The following is a 16584-nucleotide window of genomic DNA, read 5'->3' as shown; positions in this document are numbered from 1 at the left end:
AAACTGACTATAAATAGCTATATAACATTCCACGTATAGACTTGCCACATAAATAAGCCTGTAAGTACTTATAGGAACTTTAAAGTATACTAAGAAAGATGTGATACGTAAAGATAACATACACAATAGTAGTGTACTTATTAATACAATGACCTCTATACAAATAGCGGTCAGTGTAGCAAATATTAGATGAAACAAAATTATCTTTACTCAAACAATTACCTACATACCTACTCTGATATCATTGGTAACAAGAATTATTTCAAGTAGGTAGTTACCTAAGTAAGCAATAAGCATGCAAGATAAATCGGAACATTCGGAAGCATCAGCAGAGAGCTATCTAGATCACTAGCTCCAATTCAAGGAAAGATTGCGAGGGAATAGGACACCGTTTTATCAACTGCATAGTAATTCTCCTCTTACGTGTGAATTTTAAATAATGCTACGAACCACAATTTGGATTTTAATTACTTTATTTATATGCCTGTTATTTTATAATCATGCAAGAATGCATGTTGTGAAAGCAAATGGAACATTTTTGAGCCATTCCAAAATTGCTAAATATTATATAGGTACCTAAGTATTTGAAAAATATTTAGAAAATTTACTTAAATAGATGTTAAGAATTGCGCAAAACTTTTTATAACATTTAACAAATACAAAGATATAAAAAAATTGCTTCTCTATCAACACCACGAACACTAACTTTATTTTTTCTACCTAATCAATAAAAATTAAAAAGGACCAGCTATTTATATAAATGTTACGATTAAAAAGGTGGTTATAAGAAAAGATTGAACTTGACAAATATAAGGAAAAGCGTAGTAGGTTCCTCTACGTCGCTAAGACGGAAGAGCGTAAACGTGGAAGGGTTAAACAAGCACTTAATCTTCAACAACATATTATATTATTGCTACCAAAAAATATGCGGGCTTCGACAAAAGATCACGTATTCCCCGTATTCCCATGATTCTCATGTTGCACTGACTATAGTTGTACATAAGATAACAACGATCCGACTATTCATTCGATCTATCGTCAATGTTCGATGATTTTTATATACGCACTTTACAAAAATCTCTACATCCCCTTTTCTGCAACAGAGATGGTTTTCTAGCTATACAAATCTTTTGCTAGTTTATACAAAATCGATACAAAGAATCGAACTTTTTGTACCAAATTGAGCTGTTAAGTTCTGCAGTTCATGATGACATGAATTTATTGCAACCCCAAATCTATGGCAAACGTGACAAAAAAACTGTTAAAATTAACACAAAGGGAGCGCAGGTAGAATTTGTACAGTACGATTTCCTAAATTGAGTATGGCAAAATGCACAGTATATTATAATTAAGTATTAATGGTTATTTTTTAACAATCCACTTACCTATCCATATTAAGTTTCAGTACCCACTTAAATTCATATTAACATATAGTTTGTTTTACCTTCCATTTTATAATTCTTTTTTTTAATAGATCAGTTCTCTTGGCAACTTTTTAAATATTTTTACTTTCGTAAACTGTTTCAAAGAATTATTTAAATGCACTTATGGGTTTGTAACAAAAAATCTAAGTCAGACATGTGATGGAAAGATATTCTGATGAAGTCGTAGACCCTTTCAGCTTCCGACCCCATCATAAATCAACCAAAAGTTTCGCCCCAATTTGTCACACGTGGCTTGCAGCTGCTGGAGATGCTCAGAGATGCAATATTGAATTTTTTTATTAGACTAGCTTTTCGCCTCCGCTTCGACCGTGTCTAATTCGGGTCACGCTGTATCTTAGGTTCTATGACCAATTTTTAACTATATAAGCTACTCAAAAAAGTAAAAACACCCAGTTACCTATTGCCTACTGGTACTAATCATTATCTACCTACCAAAAATAAACAAGTATGTACCTAATACCTATTTCAATTTCACTTCGCAATTTAGTGTTTTATAACTACAGTAACGAATCCATTCAAAAACACCCAGCTACCTATGGGTGGTTACTTGTTAATAATTACCTACCAACCAAAAATAAATCTTATGCATTTTAATTTCTTTCCGAAAATTGGTGTTTTTATTAACAACAATATGGCGTTGTACACAATCTCTAAACTAAACTAAAATGACACGTCTAAATCTATTGCTATTCCTTTTATAATATTGCTTGTGGAAAAAGGATAGCACTAGATTTAGACCTGGTAATTTAGTTTAGTTTAGAGATTATGTACAAGAGAATCGGCCCCAACGAATCTAGTCAAAAACACCCAGTTACATATTGGTGTTAATGATTACCACCAAAAATAAATACATACATATACCTACCGATTTCAATTTGTTTTGGCAATATTATTGTTTTATAACAGCAATAATGAAAATTGTATCATAATTTTGTACCTTATATAAAAACAGTGAAACGCTGGCCCGGACGCGTGACTGAAATCAAAACAGGATACTAAATATAGGTATCGTATTAAATTTTGGTAACACCCTCGATAAAGTGGGACATAAAATATCATGATGGAAATAACTTTTGGAATTATGACACCTCGAATTTTTTTTTTTGTATATTATCAGAACAAATTAAAATCCGATAGTTTTACGTTAAGAAAGTTATAAGCCATACGTTTAAGAAAGCTGAGTCACCCAGCAGACGATGGAGAGAGCTTGGTGAGAGATAAGATCCGAAGAAGAACCAGAGTAACCGACATAACATAACTAAACGGGTTGCGAAGCTGAAGTGGCAATGAGCAAGGTATGTACATAGTTCGAAAAACGATAGACGTTGGGGTTTCAAGATCCTAGATGCTTGCAAGAGTGACGACCTCCCACCGGAAAGCGCAGCGATTGGAAGTCCCAAAAAGGCCCATTCGCTACACTATCTTGTGGACATCAATGAATGAATAAATGAATGAATGAATGAACTGAACTGAAAGCTCAGTCAGTTGCTTCCATGCAATCAATTTGAAACACTCTGGCATATGTTTTAAATTACACACACAACTCGAGATGGGTTGTCATACTGTCAGCTTCAACTAATTAGATACAGGGCAAATCCCATTAATAAGCCCTTAATTTCTCATATCTAACATGTCCCACGATAGCTTATGTGTGACATTATCAAACCAAATATAAAGCGTGTGTAAACATCCTTTGAGATGAGCAAAGCACTTCACAACAGGCTAGTTTCGTAGACGTGGCATGTCATGTAATCTAATACGCTTGAGGACAGACATGCACAGTTAATTGAGTAAACATAGATTACACACATCGTGCGTCGTGTGCTCCCAGCTTATCCGATTTCTTTGCTGCGATGACAAAAATAAAATATAAGTAACTAAGGGCTTAGTGATTACTGATTAGTATAACATAAGCAGCGAATAGCGTTTACTAATTACTAGCTAGCATGACATTCTTCTTTTTCAGGAAATATTACTCAAAGCCTTTTCTCGAGCGAATTGTCTCTTCTAATCGTTACATCATTATAGACAGACTAGCTTATTCCCGCGACTTTGTCCCCGTGGCCTACACTTTCAAATCGCTGTTTTACCCCTTTAAGGATTAGATTTGCAAAAATCCTTTCTTACCGGATGTCTGCGTCATAATTAGCTTTCTGCATGCCTTTTAGCCCGATCCGTCCAGTTGTTTTAACTATGCATTGATCAGTCAGTCAGTCAGCTTTTCCTTTTATATGTATAGATATCTAGAGGGGCCACAAATCTTTGCTTAGATAGCAAAATTTTTTTAACTGATGAAAGTTGAAACACATTCGAAGGTGTTTTTACTTTACACGGACGTCAAAGAATGTCCGCGAAAATATTCCTTAAATAAGTATATTATGTAAATACCAACCAAAATTAGTAAACACAGCGTTATCATTGTTGGATAGTTACCAAATCACACTCACTAGACTGCAACATCACTTACCACCAGGTGAGATTGCAGTTTGCAGATTTGCAGATTTGCAAGAGCAAATATGTATCTGAATAAAATAAAACTTTGTGTCCTCACACTTTATATTAAAAAAAAAACTGTCCGGTGATTAGAGAGCATCAGCAGTTAACTGCAAAACTGAATAGATAAACGAGAAGGCAACAAAGCAGTTGGCATATATTAATATTTAAAACATTTCCATAGAAACTTAGTCTCTTATAATTTGTAAATTAACATAATTTACCGCTCTGGATTCGTCATGCTAAATCGTTTTGAATTAGTTTCGTAAAATCAACACTTTTTCAACTAACAAAACGTAACACCACCCGTAAGCGTAACACCCACAAAACTTTTGGGCTTCAATGAAAAATATATGCGAACAATCGTCTACCTAACTTATTAGATGAATAACTATTGCCTGACCTTGATGCCATATCCGAGAGGAAACCCGTTCTCAGTTGCTAGTGAGCTAGATGGGTTGATGAAAGGTTGATGATGATGATGATGATACACTAGTTAGGTTTTAAGAGAGTTAAATTCATACCTTTAAAACCAGGTTTAGGTAGGAGAAAATATTATGTGGAAATGATAAACTATTTACCATAAATAAGTAGGGTTGTGGGTCCTAACACCGGAAATTGGTCTAGATTTGACGGAGTTATGGAGTAACACCGCCAAAAAATTAGTTTGGTGAAAAGGTCTACTATCTTCGAAGGGCAATCTCCAACCTTCCATGTATTAAAATATGCCATGTATCGTTAAAAACCTTATGAGTATTTCCTAAGATAGTAACTGATCGCGAGCGATTTACTCTTATCCGTTGAGGAGTTCCATTCCTCAACGGATGAATGTCTTGAAGACATTCATTAGATCTTCACCAATTTTATATGGAACCCAACTGATAATACTTTCTTTGAATTAAAAAAAGAATTATTGAAATCGGTTCAGATTAGACGGAGTTATAGACTAACATTGCATAGTACCTATTATGCTATAATAATTGTTGCCTTATCTATTTCACATGTGCATCTGCAAAATTATGCATGTTTGCATGGTAAACTTCCTCATACAAATAGGTGGACGAAAACTGGTGCACAGGTGGACGTAAAAGACAACTGGTGAAATCAGCATAAAGAAAAAAAATAAAACAGCATACTTTTTTTTGAATCTCACATTTTTTTAAAACATAGGTACTAGGTACTCATATTAGAAGTACCTACATACTTATTATTATATTCTAACAAGAACATTGTTAAACTCCACTATTTTTTTGATTTTGGATGCTTGTTGTTACATAGTTCTCCGAAACAAAGTAGCAGTAAGTTTATTTTTATCCTTTTGTACGTCACTACAGGTAGTTAAGGAGTTACAACAACTTATTATGGACAACAAGGCGCAATAAATCATACGGACCATGCGTACTGCTTTATTACAAGCGCGTGGGTCCGCTGTACATTACAAATAACTAAGACGTGTCTGTCGATGGTTTTGTGTAAATCTATATTATCTAAATACCTATATAAAAGGAAACGGTGACTGACTGATCTATCAACGCACAGCTCAAACGACTGGATGGATCGGGCTGAAAATTGGCATTGCACATAGCTATTATGACGTAGACATCCGCTAAGTAAGGATTTTTGAAAATTCAACCCCTAACGGCGATTACGCACTGCACTTCCGTCATCTGAGTTCAATCCGTTATCCGTGAGAACACCAGCGATTATTATCTACGACATATTATTTCATAAGCTCCCATACAAAGCAATAAGTAACGTATTTTCACGAACTCGGATCGACTCACGAGTCTTAGATAATCGTTGGTATTTTCACGGATGATGGATAGAACTCAGATGACGGAAGTGCAGTACGCAATCGCCGTAACCGCCGTAAGGGGGTAAAACAGGGGTTTGTTTGTGTAGTCCACGCGGACGAAGTCGCGGGCCTAAGCTAGTCCGTTGATTTACTTGCTGGTGCTGTTGTTTTACTTTCAAGTTCACCTTCCGATTTCTGTCTGCTTTTTCCTTGTAACAGTTATGGCCTTCCTACTGTTTAACCGACTTCCAAAAATAAGGTGGTTCTATTCGGCCCGTTATTGCTTTTTTTCGACTTTTTTTAATGTATGTATACCTACATCGATTTTTTAAGCAATAAACTACTACTCTACTAGGTACCTACGTACTACTACCCTACTTTGCTCAGTTAAACAGAACACTACATTCGTGCGTGATTTATTTATTACATGTGATTCTATTGACCGAAACCTGGATAAGTAATGAAAATCAAGCTTTGCAACTACAAATTCCGAACTATACGCATTACTACAACTATAGATCTGATTCTAGGGGAGGTGGAGTATCAGCTTACATACACAACAATATAAAATCAAGCTTATTAGAGTCGACGTATTCTGGAGGAAACAATTATTTATGGGTGCGGCTTGAAAAGTTCGCGATTGACGTAGGAGTTATTTACAATCCAGGACACACAAACTTTCAGGACTTTCTTGATACGTATGAATCTCAGCTTCAAGGAAAAATTAGAGCTATTGTCTTTGGAGATTTTAATATAGACCTGTTAACAAAAGACAAAAAGACCAAACAATATAAGGAACTCATTAAAGGTGCAGGACACATACTTCTGAATAAAATAAGCGGAAAATACTGTACCAGAGAATGCTTAACAAAAAAATCTATTATAGATCATATCAGTACCAATTTGAAGAATGATTCTTTTCACATGGCTATTATTGATTCACCAATGTCTGACCATAAGCAATTATACTTGGACATAAAAAAAACTAAGCCCCCCCCAAATTTACGGCTACAATATAAAGCAATAGACTATGATAAACTAACAACCCTAATGAACAATGCTGAGTTAGATACTGTGACCGATTTTATGCAACTAGAAAAACAAATAAGAAATGTTACAGATGCAAGTAAAATATTAAAAACCAAAATATTAAACCCTCCGCAGAAAGATTGGATAAATCGTGAGGTAATTAAAGAAATTAACGAAAGAAACGAGTTATGGACAAAACTAAGGAAGAACCAAGATGATGATAACTTAAAAATGAAATTTAAAACAAAGAGTGCTTCTGTATCTAAATATATTCAAACAACTAAAAATACCTACTATTACAAAGAATTTAAAAAATGTAGTAATAAGCCGAAACAAATGTGGAAATTGATTAATTATTTAGCTATAAACAAAATAAAACAAAACTCTGCCCTTCCCAAACTAATAATAGACAATAAATCCATTACTGATCCAAACGAAATCTGTGAAACTTTCAATCAATACTTCTCATCCATTGGACCTATTCTAGCAAATAAAATTCCTAAGTCCTACCACAATAATTTCTCCCACGCCCTGCCTCAAACTTTCCTCCAATCTGGCTCTGAGCTATCCACTTTTGAACCCTGTACAATCAATGAAATAACTAAAATAATAACTAACCTTAATAATAATTGCAGTGTAGGAATAGACGGTTTAAGTACTAAAATAATTAAATGCATATTAAATCAAATAGCTAACCCTTTAAAAGAATGCTTCAATTACTTACTTGTACATGGAATATTTCCAGATACTCTAAAACTTGCGAAAGTTACGCCAATTTACAAATCAGGCTCTAAATCGGATCCGGGAAACTACAGACCTATTTCTGTGTTGACAGTACTGTCAAAAGTTCTGGAAAGAATATTGTACAATAGGCTACAACAATATCTTGACTCAATTAATTTTATCTCTGCTCGACAATATGGCTTCAGACCAAAAAGTAGCACTCTTACTGCTACGATTGACCTTGTCACTAAAATCAAACACGGTATTGATGGCAAAAATATAGTTTTAGGCATCTTTATTGATTTAAAAAAGGCCTTCGATACCGTGAGCCCAAACTTGCTATTAAAAAAACTTGAAACAATTGGAATAAATGGCATCGCCCTAAAAATGTTTCAATCGTACCTAACTAATAGAGCACAAATTGTCAAATTAGGTGAACATCAAAGCAAGGCTTTAGCAGTAACATGTGGTGTTCCACAAGGTTCTATTTTAGGCCCGTTACTTTTTTTGGTCTACATTAACAACATCCAAGAATTAGGATTGCATGGTCATTTAACTCTCTATGCAGACGATACCTGTTTGTTCTATTTTGGGCCATCTATTGGAACTCTTATTAGTCAAGCTCAAGAAGATTTAAACACTTTGTCTGCATGGTTCAAATATAATCTACTAACGATAAATATTTCAAAAACATCCTACATAATCTTTAAAGCTAAAAACAAATTAATTCAATCGTATCAACCTCTTACAATTGACAATACTCCGTTACATCAAAAACACAACGAAAAATACCTTGGATTAAGATTAGATAATTATTTAAACTGGAATACTCAAATTGAACATCTTAGAAGCAAATTGGCAGCAATGACTGGGTCCATCAGAAATCTAGCACGAACTATACCACGTGAGCTTCGTTACACTATCTATAATACACTAATTAAGCCTCACTTAATGTACTTGATTGAAGTCTGGGGAAGTGCTGCCAAGACAAGATTAGCTCATCTACAAACTGCTCAAAATAAAATAATAAAAATTCTTTTCACATATCCCTTTCGAACACATACTAAAAAACTTTACATCGACACCAAAATTATGAACATTCATCAGTTATATATATACAACACATGTATTTTTGTTAGGAAAACTATAAATAAAACAATCCACACAAATATCACATTTACAAAAATTAAAACTAAAACTCGTCGAGCCAGTTACCTTATCCTACCCAAAACTAGAACAAATTATGGCAGAAAAACCCTTACCTATGAAGGAGCTAAACTTTATAACCAAATACCTGCACACATAAAAAATGTACACTCATTCAATGCATTTAAAACTGAATTAGCTGCTCACATTATGAGTAATGCGAATCACTTCGACAAATGCATTGAATGAGTACCTAAATGGCGAATATTTGTAAACTTTATTCTTAGAATTAAGTTCTCATGTAAGTGACTTTGTCTTTATGAGAATAAACTTCTTTAAACCTAAACCTAAACCTAAACCTATTTACGGCACTTAGTTAATAGATCATCTCATTATTTCAGCTCACGCTTGCATTACAGCTAAGGACACGAGAAAAGCGAGGACATACCTACCTACTTTGTTACAGGCGAGGTATGATCAAACATTCATCATCATCATCATCCTCAACCAATACACGTCCAATGCTGGACGTAGGTCTCTTGTAGGGACTTCCACACGCCACGGTCTTGCGCCGCCTGAATCCAGCGGCTCCCTGCGACTCGTCTGATGTCGTCCGTCCACCATTCCAGCACCTTAGGACCCCAACGTCTATCGGTTGTATACGAACTATGTGCCCTGCCCATTACCACTTCAGCTTCGCAACCCGTTGAGCTATGTTGAGCTCATTTCTGATTTGATCACGTAGAGAAACTCCAAGCATAGCTCTCTCCATCGCCCGCTGAGTGACCCTGAGCTTTCTTATGAGGCCCGTATTTAGCGACCACATGATATTAAAAACCTAAATCCACCTAATTAATTTCGTTATGAATCGTGTTTACAGCAGCTGTTATCACTTATCTGTAAATTTAACCTTGAGTTTCTTCAAATTTTTGCCGCCACAACATTGTGTTGGTAGAGCATTTCTCCTGAAGTCATTCTGCAAATGGTAAGTCCTAAGTTATTGCCCCTTTCCAAGAATTGTAAAACTAAGGTCGATCATCTAAAGCTCAAGCTTTCGAGGCTTGATTTTTAGACGGCATCTATAGATATGTTCCTCTAACTTGAGTTGGCCAAATCTACATAATTACCTATCTAAGTATAAGTAGAGCTCTTAGTTATATTACTTTGATAGCGGCAAGTTAGTTTTAAAAGTATAATTATTCTATTTCAATCATAGCACATCAAAACCAAAATTATACAAATACACGTACTTCTACTTCGATGCTCCTTCCAAGTCACATGGCTAGCGTTCGGTGAAAAGTTTCAACAAAAACTTTACGATCCTACAAAAATATCACTGTAGGTACGAGTCACGAACCAAACATCACAAAACGGGATTCCCGGAGGGCTATTGTCCTTTGGCTGCAATCGTTTCACTTTGTTTCAGTTATTTTGTTCGAATAAGTTTTTATTTTTCTAACGAAGTTTCAGCGCGTTGCTGTTAACTCGAACGAACGGACGTATTGAACTACCGCGCGCGAGTTTCAGATTGAGACGATTGAGTTGTGTTCGCTTGCTCCGAGGGCGAGGCCCGAGCTCAGATGACAGCTTTGATGCCCCTTCCCCGCTTCCCTCGGGATAATAAAAGCTTAGGAATAGAGTTGTCCCGTTTTTATTTAGTTTTATTTTTATTAGTCCAACCGGTCTTTTACTGAGATTGTGTACTATGATTTTTGTATTGGAAGATTGATGAAACTTTTAAGCTTCGTTTTTACATTAACTGTGAATTGTGTGAAATCTCATCCAGTTAAAATGTAGGTAGATAAAAAAAAATTTGGTTACCAGAATGACAACTAATTATTATCCACTATAACTAATAGGTAACTAAAGTTTCCTTATTAAGTATAAGTTACCGCCAAGCATCGATGTACTAGTATACAAGCCACTAATGGGTCGGTCGTCGCGCGTCTTCTTCTGAGTAGGTACCTACCTACCTACTTCGAATCAATCTTTCGATTCGGGCGGTGGTAGATTTTCCGGGCTGGCAGCCTTGGAAGCTCAAAGCTGAAAAGCTTTATTGAATAGGTTATTTTTGATTTTAAATAAAATTAAACTAAACATTTATGTACATCAACTTAGTCATAAACATAATATTATTGCCTATTATTTATTCTAAAGTTCTAAACACACGTACTTAAAGCTCTCGGTACCTGCGGTAAAGTTGAAATTCGCTCGCCAGAACACCTAATATATAGGTACTTCGTGAGTTGTTTATGTGTAACAAGTTCTCGAGAAAGTCATTATTGAGACCTTCGTCGGGGCATATTTTTTGTTCGGCGCGGCCGGCGTTTGTATACCTACTGCAGTGTACTATAAAAAACGGTTTATTTTAAAATTGCGTTGATTGAGTTGTTACGGCGCGGGAGCTGGAATATTGGAGTGATTTCATGCTCGCGGCATCGGTTTGTAAACACCAGATTGCGTGTTATGCCGCTATTTTACAGTTTATTTTTACATTGTACCTACGGAACTTGTTTTAACTTTTATGTACACCTAGTTACATTATATTATAGTATTTATACCTATAACCTATCCACCTAATGTTTTTATGTTACCTAGGTAATTACCTAGATCGAATCGATCGTCGGTCAGACATTCGATTAGATTTGAGCTACAATAATATTATGCATAACGACAGAGACGGCAACATAAATATTGGCACAGATATATACAGATATGCAACTAGCGTGGCCCCCCTCAGTCCTTCTCGCTCAAGCAGAGGTACTTACTTGTAAAATGTTATTCCTTCTACTTATTTTACGTTCGCTTCAGCTATTTTAGCCTAGTATACTGCAACCCACCATTGCACAATAACTTCAAAAAAAAACCAACAAAACAAATCAATTATTTCTTTAAAATACTTGAGTCAACATAACCTCATTTCACGTTGTTTGTCAAGATCTCCCGTACAAATACATTTTGACAAACAACAAAAAAGTGGCCACGGTGATAAGGACAAAAACAATCATTTTGTCATCTTCTAATAAGAGCTAATGCATTTAGCTATCTCGCTCTAACAGTAAGTGTCTGTCTACTTCTAATAGTCCTTATTCTGAGGTTTTTAGAGGCCGCGGGTAATAGTGTTCTGTGCCGCGGGGTGATTACGTATCTCGCGACAGGCTTCCGACAGGCGCAAATCTCGCGATCATTGCTGTCAAGTGTCAAACGTATAGGTACTCTTTAATGTAAACCTCAATGTAAACAAAATAAAATTAATACATATTATAGATATTAGGCCTGTGCGTTTTAGATCGTGTTAACTTGTGTTTCAGTTTAAGATTTATGAAATTTTACAATAAGATAATAAGTAATTAAATGATAAACGCTGCCTGTACTGTTGAGAACCTTTGAAAATAGGTAAGTAATAAATCATTGAAAATGCGGCGTGTGTGTGCTTCTGCAAAACCACTGCTGAAGCCTCTAAATCCACGGGGACTACATTTTACGAGTGAGTACTTTATTATATGAACTTCTTCCAGATAAGAATAAGACATATCAAATCAATAAGTCGAGAAAAATACATACTAAATTCTCACATTGTAAAGACACTATTGGGACCTGACCACTGTGATGTATACATAACACACTCTAATAATATTTTCTGTTCTGTTAATGCGTATTAATCAAAGTCACATATGTTTTGTTGAAAACCTAAATATACTAAAAAACGATAAGCTGTCTGAGTGATTGACTGACTGATCTATCAACGCTCAGCTTAAACTACAGTCTACAGTCGATTGTGTTGAAATTTGGCATGCAGATAGCTATTATGACGTAGACATCCACTAAGAAAGAATTTTTGAAAATTCAATACCTAAGGGTCAGTACCGTCTTTGTAAGGGGGTAAAATGTGTGTAGTCTACGCGGATGAAGTCGCGAGAATAAGCTAAAAGTAATATATTTCCAAACTTTTTTTGTTTCAGTGACTTCTTTGTCCACGAAACTTGTGACAAATCACGAAAATGAAGAGCAACCAATTGATGCTGACGAAGAGTTAGATATATTAACTTTCGAAAACAATTCTGATACTGAATCTTTTATAAATCATGAAAATGAAGAGCAACCAACTGATACTGAAGAAGAGTTAGATATATTAACTTTTGAAAACAATTCTGATACTGAATCTTTTACGAATCATGAAAATGAAGAGCAACCAACTGATACTGAAGAAGAGTTAGATATATTAACTTTTGAAAACAATTCGGAAATCAAATGTTTTATAAATCACGAAAGTGAAGAGCAACCAACTGACACTGAAACTTTTATAAATCATGAAAATGAAGAGCAACCAACTTATAATGAAGAAGAGTTAGATTTATTAACTTTTGAAAACAATTCTGATATCAAATCTTTTATTTGTATGTTATGTGATTGTAAATGTGCAAATGAAAGTCAATTAATGAGGCATGTGAATACCCACACTGGGGAGACATCATTTGCTTGTGAGTTATGCAATTATAAGTGCAAAAAGCATAGTACCTTTGCGAACCATGTGAAAAATCACAATGTTGAGAAACTTTTCGCTTGTGAGTTATGCATTTATAAATGCAAAAGTAGTAGTAGTTTTAAAAACCATATGAGAACTCACACAGGAGAGAAACCATTTGTTTGTAAGATTTGCAACTATAAATTCACAGAGCATAGTAATTTAGTAAAGCACATGAGGACACACACTGGCACAAAACCCTTTGTTTGTAAATTATGTGGTCATAAATTTACAACAAAATGTAATTTAGTGAACCACATGAGGATTCACACTGGTGAAAAGCCTTTTGCTTGTGAGTTATGCGAGTATAAATGTAAAGAAAAAGGTGGTCTAGTGAGGCACATGAGTACTCACTCAAATAGTATGAAACCTTTTTGTTGTAAGTTTTGCAATCATAAGTGTGCAACAAATTATAGGTTAGTGGTACATATGAAAACCCACACTGGTGATAAAATTTTTGTTTGTAAGTTATGTAAGCACAAATTTGTACAAAAAAGTGACTTAGTGAAGCACATGCAAACTAAATCCCATAAAAAAAGATTCGGAAAATTGGATAGAGATCGATAAGAACGTCTTATCGCAGTAGGTAGGTGCATAGAGCGTAATAAACGCGTTTCTGCGAGATCGTTTGTTTACCTTTCATGTAAATTGTAAGCTAAGAGTAAAGAGATTGTACAATGTTGAATAAAATAAATACATTATAATAGTTTTGTGTTAAAATCAGCAACAATTGACTTTATTTAATTAACCATTGGATGAGAGAGAGTGTAACCTATGGGAAATGGGAATATTAAACGACTTAAGAAATACTTTTATTTCTTTCCATCCTACTCTTAGATGAAATCTCTATGATCAATCTTTTATTCAAATATGAAATTGAGTATCATTTAACATATTTTTGGGTAGGTATGTATACTTTTTGATTGTCAAATTGTGGAATTTGTAAGATAATAATATAATGGTGATAATTCTACCTAAACTTAAAGCTACAAGGGTTCCAAACACGCCCCCACACCACGCACGCACAGTTTGGCATAGTAAATGGCGCTTTTGCGCTTTACCACACGAGTACTCGTGTGGCTTTACCATACCAAGTAGGTACTATAATATCTATACTATTATATAAAGAGGTAATGTCGTTAAGTTTGTTTGTAGGGGGTAATCTTTGGAACTACTGAACCGATTTTAAAAATTCTTTCACCAGTAGAAAGCTACATTATTCCAGTGACATAGGCTATACGGGATCTTTAAAAACCTAAATCTACGCGGGGATCAGCTAGTAAATAATAAAACAATTGTCTGTGTTTCTGTTCTTTTATTTTATATACTTATTGAATTTCAACGAAAAAGTTACGAAACACCAGCTCTCAGAATAAATACCTGTTGAGTGTAGAAGTATTGTCACTCATACTGTTAGAGCGAGACAGCTAAATGCATTTAGGCTCTTATTAGAACGTGACAAAATGATTTTTTCTGTCCTTAACACCGTGGCCACTTTTAGTTTGTCAAAATGTGTAGGTATGTATGTGAGATCTTGACAAACGTGTTGTGAGGTTATGTTGACTCAAGTATTTTTAAGAAATAATTACCTAGGTATTGATTTGTTTTGTTGTTTTTTGTTTTAGAAGTTATTGTGCAATGGTGTGTTGCAGTACCTATACGACAGCCGAAGCGCTAGGCTAGGCTACAATAGCCATAGACATAGCAATAGCCGAAGCAAACGTAAAATAGAAGGAATAACATTTCACAAGTACCTCTGCTTGAGCGAAAGGGACTAAGGGGGCCATGCTAGTTGCATATCTGGAAGTATTATAATATACTAGCCCTGATGCCCGCGACTTCGTCCGTGGAACTAGGTTTTTTTTTTAAATCCCGTGGGAACTCTTTGATTTCCCTTGATAAAAAGTAGCCTATGTCACTCTCCAGGTCTTTATCTATACCCATGCTAAAAATCACGTCAATCCGTTGCGACGTGATTGAAGGACAAACCAACAAACAAACACACTTTCGCATTTATAATAAGGGTACTGATCTGTGGCAGAGCTTCTTATTTGGTTATGTTGGCAAAACTGCGTTTCTGTTAGTTTCGTAATGTTGGTATTGGAGCGTTGCCTTCATTTCATACATTTTTGCTTTTTCGATTTTGTATGGAAGTCCGGTCTAAAACTTATATATACTCTTTGTTAGTAATATATTACTTTACTCTATGTTAGTACCATAGACCCCTTAGTCTATGCCACAGAACATTATTGCAACTAACAACCGATATTTTTTTTTGTTTTAATAAATAAGAATTATGCATGTATTAAATAACAAACAAAAAATGGTCTCTTACCCAAAAAAGTATTTAATAAAGGATATTATAGACAAGCCGACACCTTTAGAAGTGTGGATACAGGGCACTATCGAACAAACTGTCGGCACCGATATTCTAATAATTTCAGACACTTTTGGAAGAGTAAAAGCTGTAAAATGTGAATCAGCGGGTGGTTTAGTAGATAAAAATTCGATACGCAAAGGTATTAATAATTCGCTTTTCCTTCTTTATGTACCTACCTATCAGTTTTACCTAAATCATAGATTAGAAGTTAGTCAGAACTCTACTTACTACCATTTTGACTGATTTTGACGTGATTTTGACTTTGATCACGTTTTGGTTTCTTTTTCATTTTCTTTTCTTTTAAGAGCTTTGTACTCATAGTGCATACCATGGTGATTATATTCTCTTTGGTGCATACCTTGAGATATTAATAAAGTAGCTTATATGGTTTATTGTAAAAAAACTGATTCGTATTCCTAATTTTTTTTCAGGATAAAACTACCCTATATGTTAACCCAGTCGGCTACCACTGTACCAAATTTCATTAAAATCCGTTCAGAAGTTTTCACGTGATGCGGGCACAGACAAAAATTCTAAAAAATGTTTTGTGGTCTATATCGATGTTTCCCCCGATTAACATTTTCGAAATAATTTTAATGTACAGAAATTATTGTCCAGCTCCAGTTACAATTTTATTATAAGTATAGATTTAGCCTGTTTAATTGCAGGTACATACTGCTGTATAATAGGCAAGGCAGTAAAAACTAGAGGGTTGCCGGAGATCCAAGCGACTAAAATAATAGATTTAAGTTCACAGCCTCAAATGAAAAGTGCATGGGAAAGTGAAGTTAAAGAAGCTGAACTAGTGTTACAAGGAAAGCTAGTACCAGAAATGAATTAGTTTTCAATACATATTAGAAAGTTTTCACTACATGGAGCAGTGATAGCCTACTGGTTAATGTCTGCCTCCTATTCCCTGGAATGAGTTCCAGAGATCAAACACCTCCTTGGGTGAGGGCAATCCCTAGCACTCAACTGACTTAACAGTGTAGCAAAAAATGAAACCTGCATGCCTACATTCTCCATATGTAGTCTCAAAGGTATGTGA

At 35.0% G+C, this 16584-nt stretch overlaps 2 protein-coding genes across 3 annotated transcripts in view; one reads left to right on the top strand and one right to left on the bottom strand.

The window, feature by feature from the left end:
• LOC117991722 (growth arrest-specific protein 1-like) overlaps window positions 1-10311 on the bottom strand; it is a 28428-nt gene extending 18117 nt beyond the window's left edge. Inside the window, exons 1-2 of one of the 2 annotated variants that reach the window (XM_069505349.1) lie at window positions 9882-10311; window positions 9542-9607 (exon numbers count right to left, since the gene is read on the bottom strand). The gene's annotated coding sequence lies outside the window, so the exon portion shown is untranslated. The remainder of the gene's footprint in view (window positions 1-9541; window positions 9608-9881) is intronic. The other variant, XM_034979324.2, reaches the window with a different exon arrangement.
• Window positions 10312-11834: 1523 nt separating this feature from the next.
• LOC138403707 (zinc finger protein OZF-like) lies at window positions 11835-13965 on the top strand. Its single transcript, XM_069505217.1, has 2 exons — window positions 11835-12118; window positions 12594-13965. Exons 1-2 carry the CDS (start codon window positions 12049-12051, stop codon window positions 13721-13723), a joined length of 1200 nt encoding a protein of 399 aa, XP_069361318.1. The 5' UTR covers window positions 11835-12048; the 3' UTR covers window positions 13724-13965.
• The last annotated feature ends 2619 nt before the right edge of the window (window positions 13966-16584 follow it).

This window comes from Maniola hyperantus, chromosome 20 (genome assembly GCF_902806685.2).
Source record: "Maniola hyperantus chromosome 20, iAphHyp1.2, whole genome shotgun sequence".
Taxonomy (NCBI): domain Eukaryota; kingdom Metazoa; phylum Arthropoda; class Insecta; order Lepidoptera; family Nymphalidae; genus Maniola; species Maniola hyperantus.
Note: the sequence above shows the minus strand (reverse complement) of the source record. Positions and strands in the feature narration are given on the sequence as shown.